This window comes from Anoplopoma fimbria, chromosome 19 (genome assembly GCF_027596085.1).
Source record: "Anoplopoma fimbria isolate UVic2021 breed Golden Eagle Sablefish chromosome 19, Afim_UVic_2022, whole genome shotgun sequence".
Taxonomy (NCBI): domain Eukaryota; kingdom Metazoa; phylum Chordata; class Actinopteri; order Perciformes; family Anoplopomatidae; genus Anoplopoma; species Anoplopoma fimbria.
The window spans coordinates 9,572,584-9,594,651 of NC_072467.1; the positions used below are offsets into that span (position 1 = coordinate 9,572,584).

Here is a 22,068-nt window from a genome sequence, read left to right on the forward strand (position 1 = left end):
TAAAGCTTGCTAATCAAAGCACTGACTGTACAAACATGAATCGCCTGTGTGTGTGTGTCCAGTCACCAAACATAGCCAATGTAGTGAAGAAAGAAGGAAGAACTGTCTATCTTTCTTGTTATCTGGATTCAACCACAGCTTTTACAGTATTGACCACATCGGTCACATCTGAGTGTTTGCGTCAAGCTGTAACTCAGAGACACATGATCAGATTAAGCCTCGGAGATGTAGTATTTTTTTTAATGTGTGTCTGTGAGACTACTCCATAAACGAATGAGAGGGGCAGCTGAGTGCACAGGGAATAAGAATAATGTGTTGCAAGTGTAAGCAGATAGATGAAGTTTTTTTTTAATGTGTGTCTGTGAGACTACTCCATAAACGCATTTTCTCTTCCTCAAAATTATTTTTCAGGGGCAGCTGATGTGCACAAAAAATGTTAAGGTTTGGTCATCTTATTTTTTGGGAACTAGAACAAATGCCCAATATTTTGTTAATGCAAAGTTGCTGTTATCATCTCTATGGAGACCCAGCATTTTGTCTTTTCACTGTAAAAATATGTTTTTTTAACAGTATTACAAAATAATAATAATGTATTTTTTATTTTAGGAAGATTTTAAGTTTTCTGTAGCTATAGATATTTTTCTCTTATGATAACCAGTATCTTTCAGACATTCATTGTATGATAATACACTGGTTTGCTTTGGATGAGACATGAGAAAAGTTTGCTACAGTATGACAAATTAGACTGCATTGTCTTGGGTGTACGTAAACAAAGATTTTATAATGACTCTGAACAGCATAAAAAATATATAGTTACTGTAAGTTTCACACTAGAGGACTTTGTAATGCTATTGTCCTGTCAAGTATTCAACATTAAAAATGATCCTCTGCTAGACAGATCAGGTTTAACTAGGCACTAAACAGTGATATAAATAATATTTTATCACTGAAAAAGCACCAAAATGCATCTTGTGGCCCTGCTAATTTTCCAAAGAATGCGACTTTGGGTGAATTTAAATATTCACTTACAATAAGCTTAACCTTTTTTTCTACGCTCATCTGTGACAGAGAGTAAAGGTTTTATTCATAACATTTGTATTTTTCACCATACTGTATAGGGTAGCACACATGTCAGTTTACATACAGAACCAAGAGACACTTATGGATCACATTTTGAGACTCATGATAACCCAGAGAGGTAGAGAACAGTGCCATCTAGAGGGTAGCTAAAGGGTAGCTTTTTTCTAATCAATTATTAAACGATGACTGCTATGTCTCTCTGTGTTTTGTCTGTGACATTTTTATTTTCATATTTGAAAATGCTTGAAGTACATAAGGGTACTCAAAATATTAACCCTGCATTCTGACATGCATTTAGCATTTCTCAATTATATTAAGTTCAATCAATTTTGTCAATGAGGGCAGACTGGACACTACAGGTAGTGAAAATCGCCTCTGGAGTTGCAAGGTGTACTGAAAGATGGGATGGGCCAGGGCTAACTGGTTAGCATTCTACTTTCAGTAAATATCTCATCATTACACTCTAATCTTCCTCACCCTTTATGTGTTTAACCTTAAAACACAAAAGATCCATTGTTTTTTATCTTCCTCAAACTAACCCTTTAATCTCATCTTTAAAAAATACCTTACACATCCACTCAATAGGCCTTTTTACACAGCAAACTTTTTGACTTGTCAAAGCAATAAAGGCACAGGTCATATAAGTGTCTAAGTTAGCTATTCAAGTGATTCACCAGGACCTCTTCTAATAGGAAAATGTGCTTTACCTGCTATGAAATGTCAAAATGTCTTCCATGAAAAGGGTCTATTAAAATCACCTGATCTTTGATGTGACACACAGGAAGACCTCATAATGTTCCATTCCTACAGTCAGAGAATCAAAGGTGAATGCATTGAGGGGCCAACACCAATAGATGGAGACATTGTCACACACCACAGGGACTCACTTAGAGTGTTGAGTTTCCCATGTGAATGAAAGGTGAACTAAAGTGTGAGAGGGCATGTAGCGGCCAAGGTGATAAAGATTAGGCTTCCAATAAATCCTGTGATAAGAAAGAGAAGCGACAGTTTAAATATGGTTTATGGTTGAATGTTATTCAGGTGTTAATCAAACTAAAAGCCTGCACATATTTTGTCCGAGCTTGGCCCTACAGAGCAAGAATTTGCTTTAATGGTGGTTACATTAACGACAGTAAAACCTCAGCGTAAATCTAAGAACTCAGTCTGTGTGTGTTTGGGGGATAAGGGCAGATAATATTATCAAGTTCATATATTTACAATGAGCTTACCTCAAACGTTCTTATTAGACACTGAAAGAAAAATCCTAGAGGTATGAAGCTACATATACTGCCAGTCGCTCCTCCCTGATAAAGACCATGTGATGCAGGTCGAACACAGGCTGACAGGGGAGGGGGGGACAACCTAACTGTCCTCACCTTTCAGAAAAGATACCAGAGGAGGAGAACAAGAAGTCAGTTAACAGCAGTTTTCTTGAGACTTGGTCATCAGAGGATATTTTGAGCTCCTGAAGTCTGTACTACCAATACATCTGATGACTAAGGTGCTTATGGCGGGGGATAAACTGCAGGAAATATGGAATAGAGGAGATGCAGAGAAAGAGTCCCGTATGGATCTAGAAATGGAATCTCAGCCACGCAAAAAGTTATCACATTCGATTGAAGAAATTCTGAGGATGCCCACATGTTTCAGAAAAGAGAAAGAAGTTCATCGTGACTGGTCAGTAATCAAGGAGAACACCAGAATATCTAACCAGCTCTCGGGTATGTGGTTTTATTACTCTCTTTTTTAATCTCACAAAAGGAGTTGCTACATCTTAGTTACCATTAAAGTAGGATTACAAAAGAAAACTTTTCTTTCTGCCAATAGAAACTCAACAAACCAGACAACTCGAAGAGCCTCCAAAAGTGACCACAGGCTGCAAGAGTGAGTATTGTGATTTATGAAATAGAAGGAAAAAGAAACACGAATAAATGTTTTTTAAATGATGCTGATGAGGAAGATGTCAATAACAATCATTGTTCACAGGTCAGAGGAAAAAGAGGCAAACAAGGGTCACTTTCACACCCTTCCAGGTGCATGAGCTTGAGAAAGTCTTCCAGCAGACTCACTATCCAGATGTCAACAGCAGAGACCAGTTAGCCTCTCGCCTGCACCTCACCGAGAGCCGAATACAGGTAAGACACGTTTAGTTCATCATTGGTGATAATTCACTCGAGTGTATTTGTTTTGGCTTTTTATAGTATTTCCCAGTCTTAGGAAATGAGCAAGCAATGTTGTCCATGAGTTTTTGTTTGCATGAATTTACAAAGAATCATTATGACAGTATTACATGTTACATTAATTATTGTTTTTCTCACATGTTGCATTATTCAGGATATTTATGTGAGGCAATATTCATTAATGTAAAAGTATACTGCGGTCATTAAAATCTGTACAATAGCAACAATTTAGCTTTCCTTGTCAAACCAGTATCATCATTGTATTTTTCTTATGATTAGGTTTGGTCAAATCAACAACCAGTGACCACAGATATTAGGTATTTTTGGAGGAGTCAATAAGTCAAACTAACAATTAACTGAACGTTCTGAAACAAAAGGCTGATTATGCTAAATAGTAGTCAATGGAACAACAGTAAAGGTCTTTGGTCAGCTGCTTTCTTAAGGCACCTCACCAACGATAAATGACACATTACAGGATAAAAGTGTTTACCAAAACATTGATTATTCACTGATGATGATTTGTTCTCAGAGGAAAGAGATAACAAAAGACTGTAGGTTTTTAGTTACTCTGCTACATATACATGGCTAAGTTGTGTTATTAAATGTGTTTCACATGTGTTGTTTGTGCTTCAGATTTGGTTCCAGAACCGCAGAGCCAAATGGAGGAAGGCTGAAACGCTGAAGGATATAGAACTGATGACCAGACAGCACATTCAGCCAGCCAGTCATCACCTGCTTTCTTATGAGGTAACACAAGACTGTTGGTTTTGTAAATATTATTTGTGACATGAGAATTATTTGTTCAATTGCACCATACATCTGTTTCCATTATAGTCCCATGCAGCATTTTTCATGCATTTAATTGAGCTCAAAGTGCTGTACAGATAAAAAAAAAAGAAGATCTGAGAATTTAAATGATTACAAAATACATTTTAGAAGGGGGTATGTATATATATATATATAACAGCACCAGCAGCACAAATCAGCACAATAACCAGTAGTGTACATAATCATATGCTCACTCAAGAAAAGTACAAAGAGACTTAAGATCAATCTTTTTACAGGAAAGCTGACTAGAGCATGAATCTCATCAAAAGTGATAAAATCAGTGATTCCTCTGTTGTTGTAGCTTCTCATCACTATGTTCTCTCCCAGCTCTTACAGAAGGCCCAGCTGCAGGCGGCGTGTTGGCTGCCATACTTACCTAAACCCCTCCAATCAAGGCTGTTCCTCAGAGCGACATCAACACCTGGCTTGCTGACCAACACACATTCCCCAAATCAAAGGACTCTGTATTTTGACCCGCTGGGGACAGACAGATAGCAACTTTAGTATTCTTACAAATGATGACACCATCGTAACGAGATTTTTGGTGATACACAAAACTACTGCACGCTGTAATCTCTGAACTATAATGACTGCCTGTTCAACTGTCAGATGTGTTGTATATACTGTGTTGACAAAATGAAATAAAGTTTGCATTTTAACAATTGAACTTTTTCTTAAATTTCACAATAAAGTTGACCTTTAAAAATGAGTATCCTGCGCGGCTACTGAAAGCAGTTGGCTTTCTTTATAATAAAGGACCTTGTGATAAGTCTGTACTGATGTATTCTCACAAGTCAAGATTTGAGGATACTGATTCTTGGTAGAGAGCTGTGTTATTGTGCAGGAGAGCATTTCGAATTTGTCATGACACCACACTTCCTTGTCAGCGATAAGATATAGCGCCACCATAAACTGTTCATCTGTTTGACTTTCTGACAACCTGTCCTTATCTTAATTTGGGCTCGTAAATCCGTGTTAATGGCAGGTCAGCTTGGGGGAATTAGAGGACTTGTTGAAAAGGATCAAAGGAGAAATACCAGTTGAAGATACAGACAGTAACTATGCGCTGGCGCTGTAAATATGTAAATAATTGTAACTTAAATAAGAAAAAGTACAAATAACTGGATGTCTTTAATCATCTATATTTATTTTGTATAACACACCAGGCTACTCTTAATGTATTTCACACCCTTTCCCGTCATAATGTAAAGCCACATGTACTAAACCCGCTTCTTGTTACAGTGATATTGTTCTGTGAAAAGGTTGAACATGAACCGCTTATGCCCCCTTCTTTCTGAGAAGGCCATCCCTCAAATAATCATCAATTATAAGAACGATAACGCAGCATTGACTTCACTATCAATGCCATAACTCACTTGACAGTACCATAACTGATTAAGTTCAACAAGCCTCTGAGTGCGGTTAAACTTTTCACCCCGGTCATATCTTCTTTTATTGCTTGTGTTTGCTGTAAGATCGACTGTTCTCCTGGCTGCAGGGAGCAGGGTTACAGCGAACATTGTAATGCTACTGCGATTACAAACCAGCGTCTAGGAACAGTCTAGTAGGAAACAAAGCAAACTGAACTGCTAGATGTGATTTATCTGGAGAGAACCAAGATAGCACAATTTACTTGGACATTTGCGATAACAATCATTTTCATGACGTAGAAATGGTAGACCATACATTCACTGTCGTTGTCTATGTTGAAGGCCAAAACACAACACATAAGATACCACTAAAATAAAGATATTTCATTATTGTAGATAATAAAAAGAAATCAGTTAAACTGACTTCTATAGAATGAATTGAAACTCAAGAATGAGATCAGAGTTGTCTATTTTTCTCCTACAAGCCTGAATGCAACATCCTCTGGTAGGTCATTACTGGTCATTCCTCAATCAAACATTAAAACTAAAGGTGACCCGGCTTTTTCTGTTCGGGCAACTCAGTTGTGGAATGACCTGGTGGACGGGATCAGGGAAGCTAACACATTGTCTTCTTTTAAGTCACTTAAACAAACTCCCTATTTTAGACTTGCTTTGTATTGATTTTACTGTTGTTTTATTATCTGGTATCATATTTACTTAACTATTTGCTTATTGCCTTTTTAAAATTCTATATAAATATATATATATATATAATATTTGTTACTTGTTTTATAAAGAAAGGTGTATTATTATAATAATTATTATCGTTATTATTATCGTTCTTAGTAATATTATTATCGTTATCATTGTCATTTTTAATAATATTTAAACAAATAATATTTGATATGTCCTTGTTATAATGTCTGTATTTATCAGTAATACATTTGGAGATTTTACTTTATATGATGGAAACACTGTTTAAAACATAAAGTTATACTTAAAAATATTGCAATATTAGTAATTGCAAGTATGAATACGAAAGCTGAAAACAAATATATACCGCCATAAGACTGCTAATCAGATCTGTACATGGAAAGTGGTAAACACACCTCTTCCATTGAGAAGTATCATTTATCATTTTTTTATCAAATACTATGGTTTTAAGCCATAACCATTGCATGTGGGTAGGTGTGAATACAGAGAGCATAGAGAGCCATCTATCTTGCACAGATGCAGGTGTCCCTCCTATAAGAAGATGTGAATGTTATGTCTCACAGTAGGTGGCGCCCTTTCACCCATGAATAAGCAAAACTGTTCTGAGTGTCACACAGAAGACAACACACTGACCTGATTTGATGTCGCAGGGCTTTATCTTTCAGCTGTTATGGACGTTTTATTTTTGATATTTACCTGCGATTAGATAATATTCATAATATTATAGGGAAGTATTATTTATTTATTATTGTGTGTTTCCACTGCCTGCTCTGACTCTCTCAGGGGGGGGGGGGGGGGGGGCGGATACTCAGCATCTCTCAGCCTCCGCCCGCCTCTGTGGCTCTCTCCTAAGCGGTGGAGAGGCTGGTGTTGAACCTGCACACCGACAGGGGGACAGACAGAGACGATAGAGAGATAGAGAGGGGCGATGGCCGCCGATGTAGTATGCGGGGAATCGATGGATCAGTACCGGGCCGAGTTGGAGCGGCTCACCCAGGAACTGGCCGAGGCGAACCGGGAGAAGATCAGGGCTGCGGAGTGCGGGCTGGTTGTCCTGGAGGAGAACCAGGCTCTGAAGCAGCGCTATGCAGACCTGGAGATCGACCAAGAGACTCTCAGGAAAGAGTTGGAACAATTGCAGGAGGTAAGAGGAGAGGCTTTCTGTTTGCTTTATTTATTTTATTAATTTTTGACACTGTGGTGGTGGGGCAAGCGCACTGCGGGCAGGTGTGAGAGGAGCTGCATCTCCTCTGAGGGGGTCCACCTCACCTTAAAAAAAGAGAGATGTCTTGTTGAATGCCTTAATATACACACATCGGGTGTCTTTGGAGTCAGAGTGGGGAGTGGGAACCAGCAAAATGGGAGGGGTAAATACATTTGATTTAGTTGAAAATCCTTTAATTGTGTCAGTGACAGTGTCCATACCCATAATGCTATAGGTTTTCATCCTGTATGAATAAGTTATCCTGAAAAACTGAATAATGTATGCAGTTTTTGTGCAGTGAATCCATAGACAACAGCAGATTGCAAATATCTGTAATGCAAGCTCAGGACCTCCCACACCATTGTGTTTGCTTGTTCCTAGATTCCTTCCCTGTGTGTGCATAGCAACAGTCATTACTTTCAGGCAACTCTTCTGGGTCTCAGAGCCTTTTGCTGTTTTGTCGAGATAGTTTTTTTTCTCTCCCAGAAGTCCCTCAGTAATTGGATCTTCAAAGCAAGTCCACTACAGTTTGTCCGGTGGCTCAGTTGTCCACTGATTTAAATGTCAGGAAGTGTGAAGTGTGAGAATATACAAAGACATACAGAGACTTCCTGGGATGGAGGTTTTTTAGATTACACATGCATTTACTGGTGTGCCAAAACGCTGTGCTGTTGAAGTTTGAAGGCCAGGAGTCAACAACTTTAAAAAGTTCACATTCCAAGAAAGGTGCTATGTGAATAATAGGCCTCCTCGCTGGCCGTGTTAATAGATTCAGTTATTAATGCATACATGCATATAGTAACAAGAGGCGGATGCTGACAGGGCTGAGAGCTCAAGGTCACTTATAGTGATGCTGGAGCCAAAAGTCCAAGAGAAGAGCGAGCTGAAGGCCACGTTTTTGTGTGTGTGTGTGTGTGTGTGTGTGTGTGTGTGTGTGTGTGTGTGTGTGTGTGTGTGTGTGTGTGTGTGTGTGTGTGTGTGTGTGTGTGTGTAGTGTATGTGCAAAGAGAGGGGACATTTGTTCTTTGCTGCCAACTTTCATCAACTTCCATTCTCATCATTATTTACACACTGTCATCTCTAATCATGTGTACACCAGGCAGTTTGGTATAAATTAAAAGCTCAGTCACTAGAAGATGCTGGAGAAAGCATTCATTTATTTTCTTCTAAGCAAGTGTTTAAACATGTTTGAATTCCATGTTAGAAATTAAACAAGAGAATAACATAAGAAAGGGAGTATGTCAATAGCTATTCTGGGAATGTGTGTTAGTGTTGTTTTCTTTTATCAATTTGCCTACCTGGCAGACAGTGGTGGAAAGTAAATAAATACAGTTTTGATGTACTTTATTTGATTATTTTTCCATTTTATAGCACTATACAGTATAATTATACCCCACTACATTTAAAAAGAAAATGTTGTACTTATTGTATTACCAAAAAAGTTACACTTATAAAATACAATGCATTTTTGTAGATTAAACCTTTTTGGATCTTGACATAATAAGTAAAAACAGTGTGTAGTTGGGATTTCAGATGTCTATGAGTTGTTAGCAGTTCCTTTCAACGTCCAATTATTAACACAAGATTAGATAAAAAATTATGAATTAAATCTGTGTAGCAGAACTTTGTTTTTTTTTGTATTTCCTCTCCTAATAACATCTCATGAAAATGTAGTTTATATTTATGTACCAATCTTTACTAAGGGTGGTATTTTACATTTTAAATATAAACTGACGTTTATCTGAGTGTGTGTGTGTGTGTGTGTGTGTGTGTGTGTGTGTGTGTGTGTGTGTGTGTGTGTGTGTGTGTGTGTGTGTGTGATGGCCAAATAAAAAAAAAACATGATACCATCACATGCCTATGTGGCATGCATTGTGCATGCGTGGTTATATATTTACATCTTCCACTTTCTTCCTTGTGCCCTTTTATTCAGCCGCTTGACTAGTTGAGCATTTTGTTTTAACTCGCATGCAGGATCAGAATGATCTTTGTGCGGCTCACAGCAGCATGTTAAGACAAAGAGACAGCCTTGTAAAGCCGGCAGCAGAGCACTGTCCAGCTGATATCTCACACTTATGGATTATTATGGATGATGGCTGATGTGGCGGATAATACAGAGAATATGAGGAGACAGAGAGGAGAAAGAAGAAGAGAGATCAAACATTGTGTCTGTGTAGGAAATGGCTCAGAATGATAGTATAATGAAAACAAAGCATTTTGTTTTATAGTATAGGTATTTATAAGTAAGTATTTTGTCTTATATATTTTCGTGCCAGAACACAAAGCGACCATATGAAAATGATCTGACTTTAAAGATCGTTTTATTGCCTAATATTTCTACTAAAATGTAAGATACCACCAACCATTCACATAAAAAAAAATAGATGTGCCTGCTTTTCTGTAGCAGCTGCTGGATTTTCTCACTATTGGAGGATTGTGTAGTCACTCAACTTTCAATACGGTGCTTTGAGCCTCTTCATTAACAGTTCACTTACCTTTGAATCATTTTCAAACCGTGTGGCAAAACTTCAATTGTCATAGCTCTAGAAATGTCAACTGTAACTCTGCCATTAAAGCAGCAGTGCTCTTTGCTGTGATCTGTCATCCGTTAACATCTGCTCCCATTGTGTTCTCTGCTTCCCCACCTGCCTGTCTCTCCGTCTGTCTGTCTCTCTTGTCCTTTCTCTCGCCTGAGAGAGGGAACATTTTCCGGAGGTGATATTACTTCCACTGAAAAACACGTCCGGCTTCCTGTCTGGCTGTCGTACGTTTATGAATATGAGACCGAATGGCAGACCGAGTGCAAAAAAAAAGAAGGGATGGAAACTGCAAATGGAAATCGGAATTGCTTCTGGGACTGAGTGGTCTGAGGATCCCTGAATGGGTTATTCCTATGAAAGACCAAAAATCAATCTCAGCATCTGTTTTTTTATTTTATTTGAGAGTAGATTGTATCATCTGTTTCATCCAGTCAGTGTTCATTTTTCTAGACTTTTAGTGAGTACGTCTTACCAGAGTTATATATTGATTTGCACTAAACAGACGGACTGCTGCATCATAGATGTAAAAAGAATCACTTCATGCCTGTCGCATGTATTTTTCATCGATTTGCTTATGCATGCAGGTGTAGACATGCAAGCTGACCAGATTTGCATGTGTGTTCCGACTGTGTTTGCTTATGTTCTGTGCTGACACATACGTTCCACGCGTGCTGGTTGTCTGCCCTTAGACGGAGGCCCAGCTGATGGAGAACAACTGACTAGAGCACTGCTTGTACTACACTCACACACTCAGACACACATACATACCACACACACATACATTTGTATCTGGTTGTGTTTAGTATCTGGCTATTTTTAATATCAGCCACAATTGAATGATTACACAGGGCCATATAGGAACAAAGAGACCAACAACCTCCAGTGGAAAATGTTTGAATTATTGATTAATCTACCGATTATTTTCTCCTCTCACAACTTCCCAGAACCTAAGGTGACATTTTCATAAAGCTTATTATGAATGACCAGCAGTCCAAAACCAATAGAGGTGAAAAGTATTTTTTCTAAAATACAGACAAAGATACAGATGGCATCTTTGTTTGTCACCTGAATGTAAATAAAAAGAGAACATAATAGGAAAAATATTTCCTTGATCTGAGATGGTTTTCTGTCTTAAACATTTCGCAAGTAAATTTAAAGCTTGAGATGTTCATCAATGGAATGATTTTCTTACTATTTTCTCTAGTATTTTCTTACTATTATTTGTACAGCGTTTTGGTTCTGAAAGCTGAGGCGTTTACTTGTTCTGTAGTGTCTTCTCCCCTCCTATATATATTCACCCAGCTCTTTCACTCAGCCTCCCTCAGTGTCTCTTTCTCTCTCTTTCTCTCTCTGCCTGACGGCCCCATCACTCTCCCATTCCCTGTATCCCTGTGTGTATGCATGTCTCTGGATAGCTGCCTAAGCAGTGACGAGGACACCATTACATCGTGGTTCTGGCTTTTTAGTGCTGTCTCTGGGCAGATCAACCTCAGCTAGGACACTGTAGAGGCGGAAGGAGGAGAATGCCGCCACTGCAGAGCAGGAAGAGCTGTGTGTTCATATGGCTCACAGCGATGTCTTCATCACACTGTCAACAAGGCTTGTAATTGTTAAAAGATGGAGAGCACTGGAAGAGCATCCTCGTCGTCATTAAGTCATTTTATGCCAGGCTTATTTATTTTGTTCCATTGAGTCATTTGATTTTTGTCTGAAATTAACACATATTCACTAAATAGTTAGTCTCCATGTCTAATCTCTCTTAGCTCTCTCTCTAATAAGTCTTTTGAATCTCCCATACAAAGAAAACATCTCTGTAACTCATAGGTCTGAAGAGGAGTGTGAAAAAGAAGTTAGTCATATCAGCTTCTGTCATAACTCGTCTTTTCAGCCCTTTCAAATTACAAGTCTGTAGAGGAATTGACATTTGTGATGAGTTGAGAACAGGCAGTTCACAGGTCAGTTCTGTTCTCAAGACTTTAGGCTGAGAAAAATGCCAAAATAAATCTCTTCACATACCTGAAAAGAAAGATTCAGTCATGATTCATCAGATCACCATGAAATCTTCAGCTTCAAGACTGTGTTTCTTTGTTCCTTGCAGCTGTGTATTCATCCCTCTCCTTCTCTGCTTTTGTCAGTGCACATCCAACTTTTATGACTCACAGTATTTGCTAGCATTGAATTTGAGAATAACTGTAGTTGGCCACTTCAGTAAACATGGTCTGTTATGATTAATTGGTGTCATGGACATCGCAAGAAAAAACAGAATCAGAAAACTGAGCAGGCGCTAAAAATGTTCTGGAACTTTATTTAACTTGATTGTCTTATAGTTGAGTACTTTGATATCAATGTGTGTATTTTGTTACTGCTTAAGGTCAGTCTCTTCACATCCATAGGTAGAAAAATACGCTTTTGACGAGAAATTATCCCTCACAGAGCGTATTTTTAGGGACAATATTTTATTATTGACAATGTCTGTCATTTTAGAAAATGAATCACTTTCTTGCTGATAATTGGATGAGAAGATTGATACCACTCATGTCTTTACACTAAATTTGAAGCTAGAGCCAGCAGCCCAATAGTTTGTTTTAGCTTAATTTGGCTCAGTGTAAATATTATTTCTGGGAGAAGAGACTTCCTGGAGTATTTTACACACAAACTAAATATAATGTGTTATTAAGTGAGTTTAAGAGGTTCTAGTTGATGGATTGTTTTCACAGTAAATAATTTGACTGTTAAATAAAAGTAAAACATTGGCAGTAGAGCCACCGGCATCTTCTTGTTGTCATTTAATTGTACAGGGCATCTACTCTAATTTATTTTAACAGTTTATTGCTGTATATTGGATTACAGTATGACTGAAGGATAACTGGGTTTTACAGTGATTTAGAGTATATGACAGTATTTTACTGTTTATTTAGAGTTATAAAATCTGTTATAGTCTAGTAGTACAGTAAGCAGGGACAAACAGCAAGTGGATCTTCTTACATGAAAAGAATATTCCCAGAATGTCAAACTACTAATACAAGATTTTTTGAAACCTTGAAATTATATTAGTACTACACGATTTGAATACTATTTACGGTAAAATATAGCTCTATGCATCACTGGAGGCAACGCTGACATAATTATCCCACAATTCAATACGTTCCTAACACAGTTGCGGATGGCTCTGTAACATCAATAACACTCAGTGTAAGTGTAAGTATGAGATTCCAGTATTATTTTATATATTAGTTCAGCTCCCTACTCTCGTTTGGTCACATCAGATTGGCACGGGTTACCATGGTTACAAGTCTCCAACCAGCAAAGAGGCTCTTAGGAAGTGAAGTTGTAATTACAGTTCAGTGTTTTAATGTATGTTTGTTATAAAAAATAAAAATAAAACGGATAACACTGCAATTCTTCTTTGCTGGCAAATTATTTCAAAGTATGTTATAAACGTGTATTATTCTCAAGGGTCTGCTGTCAAAAAGCAACAACACACTTCGACTGTCCTGTAGATGATTGATTTGCTGTCAGTTTATTCCCTCTGGGATTCTCTCCACAGTAAATATCTGAATAAGTCAAGTTAATATCATGTGACTGCTCGGTCATTAGGCATCAGTGATGAGGGTGTTAACTTGTTGTTTGTCTTGACCTCCTTCAGAGTGAATATCGAAGCCCAGTGAAGTACCTGTCAAAGTCACACTGGTGGTTGAACCTTCTGTGTCTCATACAGCAAAGAACAGCACAACCAGAATTTATTAGAGAGGAGGAGCCACATTTCCAGAGGTGTTAATATATTTCCCCCAACGACTGTTGAACGCTGCAGTTTCATTTGAAGACTTAAGAGTTAACGTATGGGGACACATCTGGCGTTTTTTTCCTTTGTGGTGAATCAACATTGAATAAAAGAATTACCTACGTCTTAGCATTTATTAACTTGGGGTGTTTGACCAATTCAGAGCAACAGTCGTGAAAAAGAGAGCAGCTGTGGTTGTAAATCAATCTGTCCTGAGTGAGGAGAAAGGATACATTACAGTTGTCTCTCCCCTCTGCTTCTCCTTCTCCTCCTGCTTGCTCCTCTTTTACATTAGCTGGGGTTCGAGGTGAGGGCAGTAAACATGGATGGAGGGGCAGAATCAATATCGCATGAGATGGTGTTACTCCTTTCTTTCGGTTTTGTGCTCTACACCATGAGCCCACCATCCCCCTCCTCATCTCCTGTGGCGCTCCCTCCCTCCCCATCCTCGCCTATGATCCCTCCCTGGAGTGAAGTGGGAATTATGCATTGATTTCTGTCTCTGTGAGCTAAGCTGCGCACTATTGTGCATACTGTAGCGTGCATTGCGGGAATCAGTTTATGTTGGGAAAGCACATCTGACAGATTCCGTGTTCCTCTAAGTGGATCATACAAAGCAGCTTTTGAATCAGTCACTTACAAAGCTTTCATTAGAGGTGACACTGGGGTGTCTGCTGGGTGGCAGTCAGCCATGGAAATAAAGCCAAATCAGGTTTAACAACACTTAAACAATTGAGGAAATGTGTTTGGCGCACTCAAGAATGTTGTCTTTTAAAATCATTAAGTGTAGCCATTAACAAATTATTGCATTGTTCCTTCAGTTTAAATGACTTTGTTGTTTGGAGGATTGATCCTCTGAGCTGCAGGTTTGGTGGTGTTGACCTGTGACCTTAGCAACAGGCTCAGGGATGCATGTTGAGCATACAGATAAGGACCTGTCTGCCCTTGCGTTTGGCCCGTGCTGTTTTTTATGGGGGTGGTTGATATGTGTGTTTTGTCAGGACCTGAAGGGAAGGTCATTTGTCTTTGTAGCAGAGTCACACATCAGGACCACTTTTCCTGCGTGTGTGTATGGCCCCTCCTTTTTTTTCTCTTCTGTGTCTGTATGTGTAGCAGGAGGGGGGGGGGGGGGGGGTTTGGCTGCGGATGTTGTGATTGAGACCAGAGAGGGTGGGGCAGCAGGATGGAGTGGTGGTGGTGAGTGACTCTAGACCATCAGTGTGGTCTCTTTGTTGTTTCAGGTTTTTATGGGTGACTTGATGGAGGACCGGGGAAGGGGAGAGAAAGTTGTGTCTGTTCTCTGCATATAGGATGATTTACACAACAGAGCTCAAAAAGAATATGTAGTTATTTCATTCTGCCCCTTGTTCTTTGCTTTAGTCCCTGTTTCTCAAAATCTCATGATCCTCACATGAAAAATAAAGACCAGGATTTAGTGAAGCTGTTCTCTCTGCAGAAACAGTTCGGGCCTGCCCAGCCCTGAATAGATTATGTTTTTCAGAAAGCTCCTTTTTGCTGCAGTGAAATACAGTAGTGGGTAAGAGGGGAGAGGGAACAGGACTCCCCTGCCTGCAGGCTGCTGTATTGATTAGTCGTCTACTTTAGCTGTGTGCGCTGCAAACTCTGAAAGGAAAGCAGAAAAAGCAGCTTGGCCTCTCGAGAAAAACTTTTGTTTTTGCAAGCCAAAGACACCTTCCTTGTGTGAATTCATAACTATGGTTGTGCCATCTGCTGCCTATATTTGTTGTTATTGTCCACGTGATATTTTTATTCTTCCCACAAATCAGTGCTTCAAAGCTTCACTGGCTTCAGTTATTCTGCCTTTTTTTGTGTCTAGACAATGCAATTTACTTTCAGCTCCAGTCTTTTTTCCTGCTTATCATCGCTGTATGCCGGGGAAAGAGAAGCAAAGACGAGCATGATCCTCTGAAGATCCTGCCTCCCCCCCTCATCACAATTACAGTGCACATACTCACTGGCATGCATGAGCACGTGCACACCCAAACATGCACTTATAATGGGTGTGCGACACTGAATCAGGGTCAGATGATCTGTCTTTGTCAACTCTATGCTGTTAGGGGTATGTATATGATTAGACCGGTTTTAAATCATCCCCTAGTTAACCCATTTAATTAACCCTATCCTCCATCACATGAGACCTGATGTCACATGAGGTCATGAAACCGAAAGAGCTGAGAGGAAGGATGAATATATGTTGTTGTGGGCCGGCTTTTGAAAGGTTCTGGAAAATGCTGAAAAATAAATTAAAGTGACCAAGCTGCCTGCCTGCATTTCTGTTGTATGGTCAGCAGAGCAATTATTTTCATTCATCAATTAATTTGTCAATAATTTACTATTCACTTATGATTAATTATTTAGCCTACAAAATGCAAAAAAATTATATTACATTTCCGAAAAGACCTGGGTGACCAACATGTTTTCAATTTGATACAATATAAACAGACATGTAACAAATCCTCATATTTGAAAGTTGGAAAAGTAAAAGTCTTGACATGACTCTAGTAATGGCCATGTTGTTTTTTTAGTTCATTGGTGTCTCCGTTTGGTCCAGACAGAAACATTTCAACTTCTATTTTATGGAAGGCCATGAATTTATGTAGTGACTCTAATGACTTTGCCATTTCCTCCTGCGCCCTTTTAATTGCACCGGCATGTTAGTTGTGTATTTATCCAGTGAACTATATCTTCATCTTCTAGACCTAGTAACACCACAGTTTTTTAGAGTTTAGAGTAAATATACGCTCACATGTGAGCGTATATTTATATTACCATTTAGCACAGTGCACCAGTGTAGTGCCTGCCCTTTTCCAAACAGCTTTAAATGAAGGATCATCTTGTCCAAAGGTAATCTTACATTACTTTTATAAAGAAAGAGATTTATAGCTAAAGAAAATTTAGATTAAGAAGAACAAACATTGTTAGACATAGATGAGAGACAAAATCAGAGAGAAAAGAGCATTGTAAAGACTTCCATGAGCCTGATGAAATGCTACCACTGACATCACTTTAATTATTAGCCTCTACAAGGATTCCCACAGGTCTGCGGCCTTGGTATGGGGGCTCTCCTGTGGTGCACAAAAGCCCTGAGTCACCCAGAGGCCCCATGTGTCAATACCAAGAGGGTCACTGTGTGCAGACTAGCCTTTCCATTGTAGTCGCTGTTTGTCTGGCTTGGCCGAGTCCTCTCTATCAGCAGAGACCCACTACAGAGAGAGGAGACAATGTTATCAGTTGAATCTGTCTCCTGTCGCTCTGTCCCTCTCTATCTCTCTCTCTTGTGTGCCTCTGGCTTCCTCTCTCAGTGCGTCTGCTGGCACTGATGCAGAATACCGATCAGCCTGTGAGCTTTCAAACACCTCCATCTTTTTTTTTCTCAATTCCATGCTTATTACTCTCAGCACACTCCTCCAAGTTCACTTTCCCTCTTTTTTCTGCCATTTAGTCAAACAAAGGAATGAGGGACTGTGGGAAGGAGGGAGAGAAGTGTGCAGCATAGAGGGAACAGAGTGGGTCGATCTCCGCCCTCCCTACATTAGCGCTCTAATTCTTCTTCACCCCAGGCCCAGAGTCCCTGAACATTTGACTGACTGTGGAAACTTGGTACTCCGTTGAGGCTCGTAATGGAAATGGTCTGTTGTCATTTAGGAGGATTATGATGGAGGCGGAAACCACTTAAAGGATTCTGGACAAGGTTGGATGAAAGTATTTCAACTGAAAACATTTGTCCTTTGAGAGATTAGCGGCATAAATAAAGCAATAGGGATTCAAGAAAATCGAGGAAGTTAGTGAATAAGTAAAAATAGGTCATGTGCTGTTCGACCTGTGGGATCATGGTCGCTGAAATCTTCCAGTTAGCCTGGTTTGTTCTGTTCATTTGGTGTCCATGAATCACTGTTTATCAGGGTTTTATATATGTCCGAGACACAGCTTTACCTTCATGCATTGGCACATTTATTTACCCGCATATTTACACAAATCTACACACACAATCATGTGCACCTTCGGACACAAAAGTAGCCAATCTGGGCTGCAGATGTGTTAATTGGCTGATTGTAACAGAACTAAAACGATTAGTTGATTAGGTAACTAGTCAGTCCACCAAAATGTATTAAAGATGTATATTAAGTGTTTCAATGTGTTTAACATTGTTGATGCTCATTTACTTTATTTGGGGTTTGGTCTGCAAGAGCGGTGGAATATAACTAAGTAGCCGATATTTGTGATGGAAGAATGAGAGCAGCTGAACTGGACTGTTAATGTTTTATGCTGACAATTATTTCATTTAATTTCATTTTGTTCATTTTGAAGGTAATTTAAGTAAAAACTAAAAATATCAGCCTCTTAAATGTGAATAATGCTCATGTCTTCTGTAATAGTAAACTGAATTATTTGGGCATGATCTTCTCACAATTTTTGAAATTTGTTTGTCAATTAGCTACTCTATAATGTGAGTATTCATAATTTACATTCCTTATAATGTAAAGTAAGAACTTATTAGGGCAAACACATTGTGTTTCAAGAAGGATTGATGAACGATGATGATTTGTTGTTTTCTCGTTAATATTTCATTTTAAATTGCTAAATAGATTTATAAAGTCTTCCTTTCTTCTTTCCTTCCTTCTGTCTGTCTGTGTCAAGGGCATTCTGAATTAAAGCCTCGTCTCCTCCGTCTCACTCAGTGCTTTTTTATATTTTTCACTTCAGCCAAATGGCTCTTGTTCTCGCTACAAACAAATGGCAGTAGTTGGAGATGAATTCCTGTCAAGTGCATGTACGAGTGTGCCTGTAGCTATTTGTACTTTTTAACATGTATTTGTGTACTGAATTGGCCTGAAGGGTAAGCAATGTTTGTTTGTGGTTGACTTGCTGATGGTCTCCTGCAGGGCACATTACCAAACAGAGAGACAGCTACACATGACACAGTTACAGCTGGTAGAGTTTGAGCAGTTTGTTAGTGGGTTTATGTAGGAAGTTGATCACAGCTTCCTAAATAAAGACAAAGCATAAAATCCTGTATATTGTGACCTCCTATATTTTAAGTTCTGACAAAATATACACCGCAGAAGATAAAATGGCTTGTATTCGAGGCAGCGCTGGCTTAGTGTGCCAAAGTTATGATCATGATATGGTTGGAGTCAGGAGGAGAGGAGGATCGATTTGAGAAGAAAAGATAAGAAATAAAGAGACATTCAGGATCCGACAAATCTATCTCCCAGCTGCCTCTCGGTCTACCGCTTTCAACGTCCATTCAGCCAGGCACAGACTGAGCACACATAAGTGATAGGCATTCTGGGAAATAATCCAGGCATCTTTCTTATCAAGAGCAGACTTTAGTCAAATTGAATCACTTTAACAAGCCACATCGTTTAACTAAATACAGCCTGTCCCCCGGCTGAGCTTTCAGCTTCACACAGCATGAACTGTACACATTGTGTCGGTGAGAAAGCGACAGGCGTGGCGCTATTTATGATTTTCCACTATAAAGCACATTGAGGCCTTTTACAGCTATTATCCTGTATTATATTCTTTCCTTGAGTGTCGGCATAATAGCATTTTGTTATCAGAGGAATAAAAGGCTTCCCTGTGCTAAATTGCATTTCAGCAGGGCAATTCTACTATCTATAAAATGTTCATATCACTGCAGCTCAATGTTTATGTAGACTGTAATTCATGAATAGAAGAGCTTTCTACCAACTGGGAAAATGAAACTCGGGTTCAAAGGGCGCAGTAGAGCATGCCTGGGCCCTCAGCATTACTATGATAAACCATAAACATCCCTGCTGATTCAGTAGCGGGCTAAAAGCACACACACAAAGCAAAGCCTGTCCTGTAGCTCCTGTGTACTGTAGCTCCTAATTTTAAACTGTATCTTTTCTATTTAAATTACTTAATGATCATTATGTTATTTCAGCTTCGCACTACACTACATGTTGTATGCATTCACAGTTCAGATTTTAAACACATGCTTTGTTTCAAATGTATTTTCAATAATGTAATTACTTCTAATCATCTGTTTTATTTGTTAATTTTGTTAGTGAGGCTGACCTCCATTCTTGCTGGGCTGTGATTACCCAGCTTCCCCCTTGCTTTTGAAAATGTGCTTATGTGTTTTTATAGATGACAGATCTCTTGACTTGGCACTTTTACCCGGTGGCTGAGAAGCACATGGGGACGTTTTTGTGTCCTTGTGAAAGGGCGATATGTATCCCAGGGCAATGCATCCAGTAAACCAGCTCAGATCAGCAGTGGCTCATCATGGATACTGGTTTTAAGTACATCACACAAGTACACATTTATTTAGGGTACTTAATATATTAAATGGAAAAGGAATTGTGTGTACAAAACTTCCTTACATTTTCTGTGGACCTGGAGGGAGCTTGTCAGGCGATGTAATTGCGATGCCATCAGGGTTATCTCAGCTTTGAGACAAGACTCTAATGAAAGACGCTAATGGGTTGCATTGTGGGAAATGTAGGAAGTGAATATTCATACAAGAGTAAAGTATTTTTTAACATATATGTACATAACTACAGTTTGGTAAAGGTAACCAAACTGGGGGAAACCAAATAATTAATTTCAATTCTAACAGACCATATAGAGAAATGTTTGCAGTGGAAAATCTACTTTTTCCTGCCGTTTTACCATTCTGTTTACTTCCCCAGACTTGTGTACTGCAGTCAAACGTGTATTGTCAAAAGGAGTGAGAGAGTCAGGAATAAATCTTGTATATTTGTGATTTCTCCACTCTCCTCAGGCCAAAGTGCATTTGTATGTGTTGTCTTGTTGTGAAGAGGTTGACAGATCGCAGGCTGCTTCTGATTTATGTCCCTTCCGTTTGTTTTGCTCTTGATGCTTTTCTTCTGCGACTATTTATTATTTGATTATTTGGCTTGGTCTCAAACAATCGTGACAGTGGCGTTGCATGCTTTAGGTACCGATCATCAAGTAAGTGAATGACATAATGCAGCAATAAACAATCTGTCTGCCCTCACCCAGTCTCATACACACAGTTCTCTTCATGACGCTGCATGTCTGCATGTCTCTCTCCATGGTACTGAAATCCCTGATGTGGTTGGCTGGGCCGACCATCTGGACAGGAAACTCCAGTGTGTTCGTGTGTGTTCGTGTGTGTGTGTGTGTGTGTGTGTGTGTGTGTGTGTGTGTGTGTGTGTGTGTGTGTGTGTGTGTGTGTGTGTGTGTGTGTGTGTGTGTGTGTGTGTGTGTGTGTGTGTGTTTTGTGTATATGTCTAATAGGGTATGTTGGAGTTTTTCATCAGAATGTTCCCTCTAATGAGTTGACTAATACCCTGATTTCTGCTTTCCCATAACTTATCAAAATTATGTAGTAGCCGACAGAGATTAGAGCAAGATGGCTTTTGGTTGATATTAAAATCAGGCTTGTGATCCAGATTTAAGGCTGTTCCGTCTCTAAAATTAGAAATAAAAGTGTCACATTGCTCATCTTGTACTTTCATAAAATATCAATGTAAACAACAAATAAAACTCATTGATTTTTCTGCCACATTTATCATTCTAAAATTGAAATCCTTAATTTTACGTCATTATTTGTCAGCTTATCCCTAAATTAATTTCTGAGTGTACAGTGATAAACAATTAATTAAGGATATACGTGTCACGGTCATTATTATTTTTATTAGGTAATCCTCTAATTAAAATCCACATTAATTAGAACTTAAGTACACAGGGGAACATCAACAGAAGTTGTTCTTGTCTGTGTTCATATTTGCTCTCTGACCTTGAAAATGTAATAAAGTCTAGAACCCTCGCTATGTTAACAGTACTATAAATAAACTTGTATTAACAGTGATTTTCAACCTGGACGACCTGGTACGTCCACTTAATCCTTAAAGTTTGAAGATTAATCGCTAGTGTAAAAATAGTTCACTCTTCTTCTCCCTATTGGGTATAAAAATAGATTCCTGGTGTATATACACACACTGACAGGTCCTCCCCTGACTCTTAATTAGGAGCTGCAACATACAGGACAGGGTTTCAGGGTTACACATGCTCCTCCTCTCACACTGGTGCAGCGGTTGGTTTGTTCCCTTCTGTCTACTCCCTTTTTCCCTGGCCCCAGGGATGAATATCTATAGAGAGGGACTCTATTGTTTGGACTTTATCCACTGAGGCACAGAAGGCCGAGGAGCCTCAAGGTTGAATGCATTACGGGGTTTTCAGTACACAAAAATGAGCAGGCTGCCAATCAGTGACTCCATGTTGAAACCCACCTGAGGAAATGCTATTACATTTTAATCTTCCTCACTGTTCTTCACGTTATCTGGCTCGAGTAAGATACAGGTCCAATGCAAATCCATCATTATAATGTTAC

General features: G+C 39.0%; 2 protein-coding genes across 5 annotated transcripts in view; both read left to right on the forward strand.

Annotated features, from left to right (window-relative positions):
* The first annotated feature begins 2,587 nt into the window (after positions 1-2,587).
* Positions 2,588-4,684, forward strand: LOC129107922 (intestine-specific homeobox). Its single transcript, XM_054619532.1, has 5 exons — positions 2,588-2,801; positions 2,908-2,964; positions 3,067-3,215; positions 3,894-4,007; positions 4,416-4,684. The coding sequence occupies exons 1-5, from the start codon at positions 2,588-2,590 to the stop codon at positions 4,581-4,583; spliced, it is 702 nt and encodes a 233-aa protein (XP_054475507.1). The 3' UTR covers positions 4,584-4,684.
* A 2,416-nt stretch (positions 4,685-7,100) lies between these two features.
* bicd1a (bicaudal D homolog 1a) overlaps positions 7,101-22,068 on the forward strand; it is a 28,791-nt gene continuing 13,823 nt past the window's right edge. For all 4 annotated transcript variants that reach the window (XM_054620003.1, XM_054620004.1, XM_054620007.1 and 1 more), the window contains exon 1: positions 7,101-7,316. In XM_054620003.1, the coding sequence (XP_054475978.1) occupies positions 7,101-7,316 (216 nt within the window). The remainder of the gene's footprint in view (positions 7,317-22,068) is intronic.